General features: G+C 79.3%; 1 protein-coding gene across 6 annotated transcripts in view; it reads left to right on the top strand.

Moving 5' to 3' along the window:
* USP19 (ubiquitin specific peptidase 19) overlaps nucleotides 1-12,543 on the top strand; it is a 50,320-nt gene that overhangs the window by 18,076 nt on the left and 19,701 nt on the right. For 5 of the 6 annotated variants that reach the window (XR_016350468.1, XR_016350470.1, XR_016350467.1 and 2 more), the window contains exons 10-12: nucleotides 627-841; nucleotides 2,941-3,136; nucleotides 3,206-3,339. Coding sequence is in view for 2 of the 6 variants with exons in the window: in XM_089781296.1 (XP_089637422.1) it covers nucleotides 627-841; nucleotides 2,941-3,136; nucleotides 3,206-3,339 (545 nt within the window). In the remaining 4 variants the exon portion in view is untranslated. The remainder of the gene's footprint in view (nucleotides 1-626; nucleotides 842-2,940; nucleotides 3,137-3,205; nucleotides 3,340-12,543) is intronic. The other variant, XR_016350469.1, reaches the window with a different exon arrangement.

The following is a 12,543-nucleotide window of genomic DNA, read 5'->3' as shown; positions in this document are numbered from 1 at the left end:
GGCGGTGGCTGGGGAGCCAGGGGGCGGCGGCTGGAGAGCTGCGGGGAGCCAGGGGGCGGCGGCTGGGGAGCCAGGGGAGTCAGGGGGCGGCGGCGGCCGGGGAGCCAGGGGGCGGCAGCTGGGGAGCCAGGGGAGTCAGGGGGCGGCGGCGGCCGGGGAGCCAGGGGGCGGCAGCTGGGGAGCCGCGGGGAGCCAGGGGTTGGCGGCCGGGGAGCCAGGGGGCGGTGGCCGGAGAGCTGCGGGGAGCCAGGGGGCGGCGGCTGGGGAGCCGTGGGGAGCCAGGGGGCGGCGGCGGGGAGCCAGGGGGCGGTGGCGGGGGCGGCGGCGGGGAGCCAGGGGGCGGTGGCGGGGGCGGCGGGGAGCCAGGGGGCGGTGGCCGGGGACTCGGGGGCGGCGGCTGGGGAGCCATGGGGAGCCAGGGGGCGGCGGGGAGCCAGGGCTTGGTGGCCGGGGACTCGGGGGCGGCGGCTGGGGAGCCGTGGGGAGCCAGGGGGCAGCGGCGGGGAGCCAGGGGGCGGTGGCGGGGGCGGCGGCGGGGAGCCAGGGGGCGGCGGCGGGGGCGGCGGGGAGCGCTGTGCCCGTGCCCACACGGCTGCTAACCACAGGCCCCTCGTCCCCTGTTGAAGGTGCAGTGGGTGGTGCGAAGGTGGCCGTGCCCACAGGCCCTACCCCTCTGGAGAAGAGCCAGCCGGGCGGCGCCCAGCACCCCCTGGCGGGGAAGGAGGAGGCCCGGGCAGGGGAGAAGGAGGCTCCCCGGGCAGCGGACGGTGGCCTGGAGGGGGTCGTGGCCCGCGCGGCCCCAGAGCCTGTGATGGCGAAGCAGGAGCCGCACGTGCCCTCGGTGAGCGCGCCGCGTCAGGGCATGGGGCCTGGCCCCAGGCACCCTCCCCAGCACCTCCCTCTGGCAAAGGGCAGGCGCTTGGGGGAGCTCCCACGGGGGGTCTGTGTGGGCAGGGTGCTGCTTGGGGCGGGAGAGCTCTTGGTGGTCTGAAGGCACCGCCGGGAGGGTCGAACCCGGCAACCTGCTCAGCCCCAGGGCGGCAGCCTGAGCCTGGGGTCCTGCTGAACGGCACCCACTGCCCCACCGCGCGCGTCAGCTCCCCCCCTGCAGCAAGGACCCCCCAGCAAATCCTCTTGACACCCCCGCGCTCCGTGTGCCCCCCCTTACACAGGGGAGAGGTTATAACCCATCCCCCCCCAGACACCCCAGTGCTCCCTGTGCCCCCCAACCTGACCTCACATGGGCTGCAGCAGTGCTGTGGGGGTGGGGCGTGGGCTATGGAGACTCTGTGAGGGCCTGGCTGTGGGGTAGGGCACAGGCTATGGCCATGCTGTGGGGGCAGGGGAGGGCTAGGGGGCGCTGTGGCGGCGGGGTGCTGTGGGGGTTTGCTGTGGGGGTGGGCTGTGGGGCGCCGTGGGGGCGGGGGGCGGGCTGTGGGGCGCCGTGGGGCGGTCCGCGGGGGGGGGGGCGGGCTGTGGGGCGCCGTGGGGCGGGGCGGGGAGTGGGCTCTGGGGCGGGCTGTGGGGCGCCGTGGGGCGGTCCGCGGGGGCGGGGGGCGGGCTCTGGGGCGCTGTGGGGCAGTCCACGGGGGCGGGGGGCGGGCTATGGGGCGCCGTGGAGCGGCCTACGAGGGCGGGCTGTGGGGTGCCGTGGGGCGGTCCGCGGGGGTGGGCTGTGGGGCGCCGTGGGGCGGCCTGCGGGGGCGGGCTGTGGGGCGCCGTGGGGCGGGCCGGGGAGGCGGGGGGCGGGCTGTGGGGCGGCCTACGGGGGCGGGCTGTGGGGCGCCGTGGGGCGGCCGGGGGGGGCGGGCTGCGGGGGGGGGGCGGGCTGTGGGGCGCCGTGGGGCGGCCGGCGGACGGGCTGTGGGGCGCCGTGGGGCGGCCGGCGGGGGGCGGGCTGTGGGGCGGTCCGGGGGGGGGGCGGGCTGTGGGGCGCTGTGGGGCGGCCTGCGGGGGTGGGGGGTGGTCTGTGAGGTGCTGTGGGGCGGTCCGGGGGTTCGGGGGGCGGGCTCTGGGGCGCCGGGGGGAGGGGGCGGGCTGTGGGGTGCCGTGGGGCGGTCCGCAGGGGCGGGGGGGCGGGCTCTGGGGCGCCGTGGGGCGGTCCGGGGGGCGGGCTGTGGGGCGCCGTGGGGCGGCCTGCGGGGGCGGGGGGCGGGCTGTGGGACGCCGTGGGGCGGGCTGTGGGGCGGCCTGCGGGGCCGGGGGGCGGGCTGTGGGGCGCCGTGGGGCGGTCTGCGGGGGCGGGCTGTGGGGTGCCGTGGGGCGGTCCGCGGGGGCGGGGGGCGGGCTGTGGGGCGCCGTGGGGCGGTCTGTGGGGGTGGGCTGTGGGATGCCGTGGGGTGGTCCGCGGGGGTGGGGGGCGGTCTGTGGGGCGCCGTGGCGTGGCCTGCGGGGGCGGGGGGCGGGCTGTGGGGCGCCGTGGGGCGGTCCGCGGGGGGGGGGGGCGGGCTGTGGGGCGCCGTGGGGCGGTCTGTGGGGGCGGGGGGCGGGCTGTGGGGCGCTGTGGGGCGGTCTGCGGGGGGCGGGGGGCGGGCTGTGGGGCGCCGTGGGGCGGTCCGCGGGGGTGGGGGGCGGGCTGTGGGGCGCCGTGGGGCGGGGGGCGGGCTGTGGGGCGCCGTGGGGCGGTCCGCCGGGGCGGGGGGCGGGCTGTGGGGCGCCGTGGGGCGGTCTGCGGGGGCGGGGGGCGGGCTGTGGGGCGCCGTGGGGCGGTCTGCGGGGGCGGGGGGCGGGCTGTGGGGCGCCGTGGGGCGGTCCGCCGGGGCGGGGGGCGGGCTGTGGGGCGCCGTGGGGCGGTCCGCGGGGGCGGGGGGCGGGCTGTGGGGCGCCGTGGGGCGGTCCGCCGGGGCGGGGGGCGGGCTGTGGGGCGCCGTGGGGCGGGCCAGGCTGCAGCCGCGCTCCCGGCAGCGAGGGGCCCTCAGGCGAGCCTGCGCCCGCCCGCAGCCCAAGCCGACGTGCATGGTGCCCCCGATGGCGCACGGCGCGGCGGGCGGCGAGGGCGCCGAGGCGGCGGAGGCGGAGGAGGAGAAGGTCTGTCTGCCGGGCTTCACGGGGCTGGTGAACCTGGGCAACACCTGCTTCATGAACAGCGTCATCCAGTCCCTGTCCAACACGCGGGAGCTGCGGGACTACTTCCACGGTGAGTGGGGGCGGCCCGGCGGGGGGGGGGGCTCTGCTGCCGCCCGGCCTCACCTCCGTGTCCCGGCAGGTCGCTCCTTTGAGGCCGAGATCAACTACAGCAACCCGCTGGGCACGGGCGGGCGCCTGGCCATCGGCTTCGCCGTGCTGCTGCGGGCGCTCTGGAAGGGCACGCACCACGCCTTCCAGCCCTCCAAGCTGAAGGTGAGAGGGGCCCGGGCGCGGGGCAGTGGGGGACGCCGCGGGGGGGCGCGGGGCAGCGGGGGACGCCGCGGGGGGCGTGGGGCAGTGGGAGACATGCGGGGGGGGGGGGGTGCTGGGGGGCACGGGGCAGTGGGAGACGTGCGGGGGGGACTGCTGGGGGGCACGGGGCAGTGGGGGACGCCGCATGGGCCAGCCCAGCACTGGAGTGAGCCGGCCACTGTCAATGTGTCCGTCTGGGAGCAGAGCAGGGGCGGGGCGGGACGTGGGGGCTGGGTAATCGGCTAGCGGGCGCTCCCAGGGCGGTAGGGGCGGGGCGGGGTAATGGGCTAGCGGGCGCTCCCAGGGCGGTAGGGGCGGGGCGGGGTAATGGGCTAGCGGGCGCTCCCAGGGCGGTAGGGGCGGGGCGGGGTAATCGGCTAGCGGGCGCTCCCAGGGCGGTAGGGGCGGGGCGGGGTAATCGGCTAGCGGGCGCTCCCAGGGCGGTAGGGGCGGGGCGGGGGGCGGGGTAATGGGCTAGCGGGCGCTCCCAGGGCGGTAGGGGCGGGGGGGCGGGGTAATGGGCTAGCGGGCGCTCCCAGGGTGGTAGGGGCGGGGGGGCGGGGTAATGGGCTAGCGGGCGCTCCCAGGGCGGTAGGGGCGGAGGGGCGGGGTAATGGGCTAGCGGGCGCTCCCAGGGCGGTAGGGGCGGGGCGGGGTAATGGGCTAGCGGGCGCTCCCAGGGTGGTAGGGGCGGGGCGGGGTAATCGGCTAGCGGGTGCTCCCAGGGCGGTAGGGGCGGGACGTGGGGGCTGGGTAATCGGCTAGCGGGCGCTCCCACGGTGGTAGGGGCGGGGCGGGGTAATGGGCTAGCGGGCGCTCCCAGGGCGGTAGGGGCGGGGCGGGGTAATCGGCTAGCGGGCGCTCCCAGGGCGGTAGGGGCGGGGGGGCGGGGTAATCGGCTAGCGGGCGCTCCCAGGGCGGTAGGGGCGGGGTAATGGGCTAGCGGGCGCTCCCAGGGCGGGGCGGGGTAATCGGCTAGCGGGCGCTCCCAGGGCGGTAGGGGCGGGGCGGGGTAATGGGCTAGCGGGCGCTCCCAGGGCGGTAGGGGCGGGGCGGGGGGCGGGGTAATGGGCTAGCGGGCGCTCCCAGGGCGGTAGGGGCGCGGGGGCGGGGTAATCGGCTAGCGGGCGCTCCCAGGGCGGTAGGGGCGCGGGGGCGGGGTAATGGGCTAGCGGGCGCTCCCAGGGTGGTAGGGGCGGGGCGGGGTAATGGGCTAGCGGGCGCTCCCAGGGCGGTAGGGGCGGGGCGGGGTAATGGGCTAGCGGGCGCTCCCAGGGCGGTAGGGGCGGGGGGCGGGGTAATGGGCTAGCGGGCGCTCCCAGGGCGGTAGGGGCGGGGGGGCGGGGTAATCGGCTAGCGGGCGCTCCCAGGGCGGTAGGGGCGGGGGGGCGGGGTAATCGGCTAGCGGGCGCTCCCAGGGCGGTAGGGGCAGGGCGGGGGGCGGGGTAATCGGCTAGCGGGCGCTCCCAGGGCGGTAGGGGCGGGGTGGGGTAATGGGCTAGCGGGCGCTCCCAGGGCGGTAGGGGCGGGAGGGCGGGGTAATCGGCTAGCGGGCGCTCCCAGGGCGGTAGGGGCGGGGCGGGGTAATGGGCTAGCGGGCGCTCCCAGGGCGGTAGGGGCGGGAGGGCGGGGTAATCGGCTAGCGGGCGCTCCCAGGGCGGTAGGGGCAGGGCGGGGGGCGGGGTAATCGGCTAGCGGGCGCTCCCAGGGCGGTAGGGGCGGGGGGCGGGGTAATCGGCTAGCGGGCGCTCCCAGGGCGGTAGGGGCAGGGCGGGGGGCGGGGTAATCGGCTAGCGGGCGCTCCCAGGGCGGTAGGGGCGGGAGGGCGGGGTAATCGGCTAGCGGGCGCTCCCAGGGCGGTAGGGGCAGGGCGGGGGGCGGGGTAATGGGCTAGCGGGCGCTCCCAGGGCGGTAGGGGCGGGGGGCGGGGTAATCGGCTAGCGGGCGCTCCCAGGGCGGTAGGGGCGCGGGGGCGGGGTAATGGGCTAGCGGGCGCTCCCAGGGCGGTAGGGGCGGGGCGGGGTAATGGGCTAGCGGGCGCTCCCAGGGCGGTAGGGGCGGGGGGCGGGGTAATGGGCTAGCGGGCGCTCCCAGGGCGGTAGGGGCGGGGCGGGGTAATGGGCTAGCGGGCGCTCCCAGGGCGGTAGGGGCGGGGCGGGGTAATGGGCTAGCGGGCGCTCCCAGGGTGGTAGGGGCAGGGCGGGGGGCGGGGTAATGGGCTAGCGGGCGCTCCCAGGGCGGTAGGGGCGGGGCGGGGTAATGGGCTAGTGGGCGCTCCCAGGGCGGTAGGGGCGGGGCGGGGTAATGGGCTAGCGGGCGCTCCCAGGGCGGTAGGGGCGGGGCGGGGTAATGGGCTAGTGGGCGCTCCCAGGGCGGTAGGGGCGCGGGGGCGGGGTAATCGGCTAGCGGGCGCTCCCAGGGCGGTAGGGGCGGGGCGGGGTAATGGGCTAGCGGGCGCTCCCAGGGCGGTAGGGGCGGGGCGGGGTAATGGGCTAGCGGGCGCTCCCAGGGCGGTAGGGGCGGGGGGCGGGGTAATGGGCTAGCGGGCGCTCCCAGGGCGGTAGGGGCGGGGCGGGGTAATGGGCTAGCGGGCGCTCCCAGGGCGGTAGGGGCGGGGGGCGGGGTAATGGGCTAGCGGGCGCTCCCAGGGCGGTAGGGGCGGGGGGCGGGGTAATGGGCTAGCGGGCGCTCCCAGGGCGGTAGGGGCGGGGGGGCGGGGTAATCGGCTAGCGGGCGCTCCCAGGGCGGTAGGGGCGGGGGGCGGGGTAATGGGCTAGCGGGCGCTCCCAGGGCGGTAGGGGCGCGGGGGCGGGGTAATGGGCTAGCGGGCGCTCCCAGGGCGGTAGGGGCGGGGCGGGGGGCGGGGTAATCGGCTAGCGGGCGCTCCCAGGGCGGTAGGGGCGCGGGGGCGGGGTAATCGGCTAGCGGGCGCTCCCAGGGCGGTAGGGGCGGGGCGGGGGGCGGGGTAATGGGCTAGCGGGCGCTCCCAGGGCGGTAGGGGCGGGGGGCGGGGTAATGGGCTAGCGGGCGCTCCCAGGGCGGTAGGGGCGGGGCGGGGGGCGGGGTAATCGGCTAGCGGGCGCTCCCAGGGCGGTAGGGGCAGGGCGGGGGGCGGGGTAATCGGCTAGCGGGCGCTCCCAGGGCGGTAGGGGCAGGGCGGGGGGCGGGGTAATGGGCTAGCGGGCGCTCCCAGGGCGGTAGGGGCAGGGCGGGGGGCGGGGTAATCGGCTAGCGGGCGCTCCCAGGGCGGTAGGGGCGGGGCGGGGTAATGGGCTAGCGGGCGCTCCCAGGGCGGTAGGGGCGGGGGGGCGGGGTAATCGGCTAGTGGGCGCTCCCAGGGCGGTAGGGGCGGGGGGCGGGGTAATGGGCTAGCGGGCGCTCCCAGGGCGGTAGGGGCGCGGGGGCGGGGTAATCGGCTAGCGGGCGCTCCCAGGGCGGTAGGGGCGGGGGGCGGGGTAATCGGCTAGCGGGCGCTCCCAGGGCGGTAGGGGCGGGGGGCGGGGTAATCGGCTAGCGGGCGCTCCCAGGGCGGTAGGGGCGGGGGGGCGGGGTAATGGGCTAGCGGGCGCTCCCAGGGCGGTAGGGGCGCGGGGGCGGGGTAATGGGCTAGCGGGCGCTCCCAGGGCGGTAGGGGCGCGGGGGCGGGGTAATGGGCTAGCGGGCGCTCCCAGGGCGGTAGGGGCGGGGGGCGGGGTAATCGGCTAGCGGGCGCTCCCAGGGCGGTAGGGGCGGGGCGGGGGGCGGGGTAATGGGCTAGCGGGCGCTCCCAGGGCGGTAGGGGCGGGGGGCGGGGTAATGGGCTAGCGGGCGCTCCCAGGGCGGTAGGGGCGGGGCGGGGGGCGGGGTAATGGGCTAGCGGGCGCTCCCAGGGCGGTAGGGGCGGGGCGGGGGGCGGGGTAATGGGCTAGCGGGCGCTCCCAGGGCGGTAGGGGCGGGGGGCGGGGTAATGGGCTAGCGGGCGCTCCCAGGGCGGTAGGGGCGGGGCGGGGGGCGGGGTAATGGGCTAGCGGGCGCTCCCAGGGCGGTAGGGGCGGGGCGGGGGGCGGGGTAATGGGCTAGCGGGCGCTCCCAGGGCGGTAGGGGCGGGGCGGGGTAATGGGCTAGCGGGCGCTCCCAGGGCGGTAGGGGCGCGGGGGCGGGGTAATCGGCTAGCGGGCGCTCCCAGGGCGGTAGGGGCGCGGGGGCGGGGTAATCGGCTAGCGGGCGCTCCCAGGGCGGTAGGGGCGCGGGGGCGGGGTAATCGGCTAGCGGGCGCTCCCAGGGTGGTAGGGGCGGGGCGGGGGGCGGGGTAATCGGCTAGCGGGCGCTCCCAGGGCGGTAGGGGCGGGGCGGGGGGCGGGGTAATGGGCTAGCGGGCGCTCCCAGGGCGGTAGGGGCGGGGGGCGGGGTAATGGGCTAGCGGGCGCTCCCAGGGCGGTAGGGGCGGGGCGGGGTAGTGGGCTAGCGGGCGCTCCCAGGGCGGTAGGGGCGCGGGGGCGGGGTAATCGGCTAGCGGGCGCTCCCAGGGTGGTAGGGGCGGGGCGGGGGGCGGGGTAATCGGCTAGCGGGCGCTCCCAGGGCGGTAGGGGCGGGGGGGCGGGGTAATCGGCTAGCGGGCGCTCCCAGGGCGGTAGGGGCGGGGTGGGGTAATCGGCTAGCGGGCGCTCCCAGGGCGGTAGGGGCAGGGCGGGGGGCGGGGTAATGGGCTAGCGGGCGCTCCCAGGGCGGTAGGGGCGGGGGGGCGGGGTAATCGGCTAGCGGGCGCTCCCAGGGCGGTAGGGGCGGGGGGCGGGGTAATGGGCTAGCGGGCGCTCCCAGGGCGGTAGGGGCGGGGCGGGGTAATCGGCTAGCGGGCGCTCCCAGGGCGGTAGGGGCGCGGGGGCGGGGTAATCGGCTAGCGGGCGCTCCCAGGGCGGTAGGGGCGGGGGGCGGGGTAATCGGCTAGCGGGCGCTCCCAGGGTGGTAGGGGCGGGGCGGGGGGCGGGGTAATCGGCTAGCGGGCGCTCCCAGGGCGGTAGGGGCGGGGCGGGGGGCGGGGTAATGGGCTAGCGGGCGCTCCCAGGGCGGTAGGGGCGGGGCGGGGTAATCGGCTAGCGGGCGCTCCCAGGGCGGTAGGGGCGCGGGGGCGGGGTAATCGGCTAGCGGGCGCTCCCAGGGTGGTAGGGGCGGGGCGGGGTAATGGGCTAGCGGGCGCTCCCAGGGCGGTAGGGGCGCGGGGGCGGGGTAATCGGCTAGCGGGCGCTCCCAGGGCGGTAGGGGCGCGGGGGGCGGGGTAATCGGCTAGCGGGCGCTCCCAGGGCGGTAGGGGCGCGGGGGCGGGGTAATCGGCTAGCGGGCGCTCCCAGGGTGGTAGGGGCGGGGCGGGGGGCGGGGTAATCGGCTAGCGGGCGCTCCCAGGGCGGTAGGGGCGGGGCGGGGTAATGGGCTAGCGGGCGCTCCCAGGGCGGTAGGGGCGCGGGGGCGGGGTAATCGGCTAGCGGGCGCTCCCAGGGTGGTAGGGGCGGGGCGGGGGGCGGGGTAATCGGCTAGCGGGCGCTCCCAGGGCGGTAGGGGCGGGGGGGCGGGGTAATCGGCTAGCGGGCGCTCCCAGGGCGGTAGGGGCGGGGTGGGGTAATCGGCTAGCGGGCGCTCCCAGGGCGGTAGGGGCAGGGCGGGGGGCGGGGTAATGGGCTAGCGGGCGCTCCCAGGGCGGTAGGGGCGGGGGGGCGGGGTAATCGGCTAGCGGGCGCTCCCAGGGCGGTAGGGGCGGGGGGCGGGGTAATGGGCTAGCGGGCGCTCCCAGGGCGGTAGGGGCGGGGCGGGGTAATCGGCTAGCGGGCGCTCCCAGGGCGGTAGGGGCGCGGGGGCGGGGTAATCGGCTAGCGGGCGCTCCCAGGGCGGTAGGGGCGGGGGGCGGGGTAATCGGCTAGCGGGCGCTCCCAGGGTGGTAGGGGCGGGGCGGGGGGCGGGGTAATCGGCTAGCGGGCGCTCCCAGGGCGGTAGGGGCGGGGCGGGGGGCGGGGTAATGGGCTAGCGGGCGCTCCCAGGGCGGTAGGGGCGGGGCGGGGTAATCGGCTAGCGGGCGCTCCCAGGGCGGTAGGGGCGCGGGGGCGGGGTAATCGGCTAGCGGGCGCTCCCAGGGTGGTAGGGGCGGGGCGGGGGGCGGGGTAATCGGCTAGCGGGCGCTCCCAGGGCGGTAGGGGCGGGGGGGCGGGGTAATCGGCTAGCGGGCGCTCCCAGGGCGGTAGGGGCGCGGGGGCGGGGTAATCGGCTAGCGGGCGCTCCCAGGGCGGTAGGGGCGGGGTGGGGTAATCGGCTAGCGGGCGCTCCCAGGGCGGTAGGGGCAGGGCGGGGGGCGGGGTAATGGGCTAGCGGGCGCTCCCAGGGCGGTAGGGGCGGGGGGGCGGGGTAATCGGCTAGCGGGCGCTCCCAGGGTGGTAGGGGCGCGGGGGCGGGGTAATCGGCTAGCGGGCGCTCCCAGGGCGGTAGGGGCGCGGGGGCGGGGTAATCGGCTAGCGGGCGCTCCCAGGGCGGTAGGGGCGGGGCGGGGGGCGGGGTAATGGGCTAGCGGGCGCTCCCAGGGCGGTAGGGGCGGGGGGCGGGGTAATGGGCTAGCGGGCGCTCCCAGGGCGGTAGGGGCGGGGGGGCGGGGTAATGGGCTAGCGGGCGCTCCCAGGGCGGTAGGGGCGGGGGGGCGGGGTAATGGGCTAGCGGGCGCTCCCAGGGCGGTAGGGGCGGGGCGGGGTAATGGGCTAGCGGGCGCTCCCAGGGCGGTAGGGGCGGGGGGGCGGGGTAATCGGCTAGCGGGCGCTCCCAGGGCGGTAGGGGCGGGGGGCGGGGTAATCGGCTAGCGGGCGCTCCCAGGGCGGTAGGGGCGGGGCGGGGTAATGGGCTAGCGGGCGCTCCCAGGGCGGTAGGGGCGCGGGGGCGGGGTAATCGGCTAGCGGGCGCTCCCAGGGCGGTAGGGGCGCGGGGGCGGGGTAATGGGCTAGCGGGCGCTCCCAGGGCGGTAGGGGCGGGGTGGGGTAATGGGCTAGCGGGCGCTCCCAGGGCGGTAGGGGCGGGGCGGGGTAATCGGCTAGCGGGCGCTCCCAGGGCGGTAGGGGCGGGGGGGCGGGGTAATCGGCTAGCGGGCGCTCCCAGGGCGGTAGGGGCGGGGGGGGCGGGGTAATCGGCTAGCGGGCGCTCCCAGGGCGGTAGGGGCGGGGGGCGGGGTAATCGGCTAGCGGGCGCTCCCAGGGCGGTAGGGGCGGGGGGCGGGGTAATCGGCTAGCGGGCGCTCCCAGGGCGGTAGGGGCGGGGCGGGGTAATGGGCTAGCGGGCGCTCCCAGGGCGGTAGGGGCGCGGGGGCGGGGTAATCGGCTAGCGGGCGCTCCCAGGGCGGTAGGGGCGCGGGGGCGGGGTAATGGGCTAGCGGGCGCTCCCAGGGCGGTAGGGGCGGGGGGGCGGGGTAATCGGCTAGCGGGCGCTCCCAGGGCGGTAGGGGCGGGGGGGCGGGGTAATCGGCTAGCGGGCGCTCCCAGGGCGGTAGGGGCGGGGGGCGGGGTAATCGGCTAGCGGGCGCTCCCAGGGCGGTAGGGGCGGGGTAATGGGCTAGCGGGCGCTCCCAGGGCGGTAGGGGCGGGGGGCGGGGTAATCGGCTAGCGGGCGCTCCCAGGGCGGTAGGGGCGGGGCGGGGTAATGGGCTAGCGGGCGCTCCCAGGGCGGTAGGGGCGCGGGGGCAGGGTAATCGGCTAGCGGGCGCTCCCAGGGCGGTAGGGGCGCGGGGGCGGGGTAATGGGCTAGCGGGCGCTCCCAGGGCGGTAGGGGCGGGGTGGGGTAATGGGCTAGCGGGCGCTCCCAGGGCGGTAGGGGCGCGGGGGCGGGGTAATCGGCTAGCGGGCGCTCCCAGGGCGGTAGGGGCGCGGGGGCGGGGTAATCGGCTAGCGGGCGCTCCCAGGGCGGTAGGGGCGGGGGGGCGGGGTAATGGGCTAGCGGGCGCTCCCAGGGCGGTAGGGGCAGGGCGGGGGGCGGGGTAATGGGCTAGCGGGCGCTCCCAGGGCGGTAGGGGCGGGGTGGGGTAATGGGCTAGCGGGCGCTCCCAGGGCGGTAGGGGCGGGGGGGCGGGGTAATGGGCTAGCGGGCGCTCCCAGGGCGGTAGGGGCGGGGGGGCGGGGTAATCGGCTAGCGGGCGCTCCCAGGGCGGTAGGGGCGCGGGGGCGGGGTAATCGGCTAGCGGGCGCTCCCAGGGCGGTAGGGGCGCGGGGGCGGGGTAATGGGCTAGCGGGCGCTCCCAGGGCGGTAGGGGCGGGGGGGCGGGGTAATCGGCTAGCGGGCGCTCCCAGGGCGGTAGGGGCGGGGGGGGCGGGGTAATCGGCTAGCGGGCGCTCCCAGGGCGGTAGGGGCGGGGGGGCGGGGTAATCGGCTAGCGGGCGCTCCCAGGGCGGTAGGGGCGGGGGGCGGGGTAATCGGCTAGCGGGCGCTCCCAGGGCGGTAGGGGCGGGGGGGCGGGGTAATGGGCTAGCGGGCGCTCCCAGGGCGGTAGGGGCGGGGCGGGGGGCGGGGTAATGGGCTAGCGGGCGCTCCCAGGGCGGTAGGGGCGGGGGGGCGGGGTAATGGGCTAGCGGGCGCTCCCAGGGCGGTAGGGGCGGGGGGCGGGGTAATGGGCTAGCGGGCGCTCCCAGGGCGGTAGGGGTGGGGCGGGGTAATCGGCTAGCGGGCGCTCCCAGGGCGGTAGGGGCGGGGGGCGGGGTAATGGGCTAGCGGGCGCTCCCAGGGCGGTAGGGGCGGGGGGGCGGGGTAATGGGCTAGCGGGCGCTCCCAGGGCGGTAGGGGCGCGGGGGCGGGGTAATCGGCTAGCGGGCGCTCCCAGGGCGGTAGGGGCGGGGGGCGGGGTAATCGGCTAGCGGGCGCTCCCAGGGCGGTAGGGGCGGGGGGCGGGGTAATGGGCTAGCGGGCGCTCCCAGGGCGGTAGGGGCGGGGCGGGGGGCGGGGTAATGGGCTAGCGGGCGCTCCCAGGGCGGTAGGGGCGGGGGGCGGGGTAATCGGCTAGCGGGCGCTCCCAGGGCGGTAGGGGCGGGGGGCGGGGTAATGGGCTAGCGGGCGCTCCCAGGGCGGTAGGGGCGCGGGGGCGGGGTAATGGGCTAGCGGGCGCTCCCAGGGCGGTAGGGGCGGGGGGCGGGGTAATCGGCTAGCGGGCGCTCCCAGGGCGGTAGGGGCGGGGCGGGG

The sequence above is a fragment of the Pelodiscus sinensis genome, chromosome 11, assembly GCF_052426305.1.
Source record: "Pelodiscus sinensis isolate ZL-2025 chromosome 11, ASM5242630v1, whole genome shotgun sequence".
NCBI classification, from domain to species: domain Eukaryota; kingdom Metazoa; phylum Chordata; order Testudines; family Trionychidae; genus Pelodiscus; species Pelodiscus sinensis.
The sequence above is the reverse complement of the archived record's forward strand: the minus strand, read 5'-3'. Positions and strand labels throughout refer to the sequence as shown.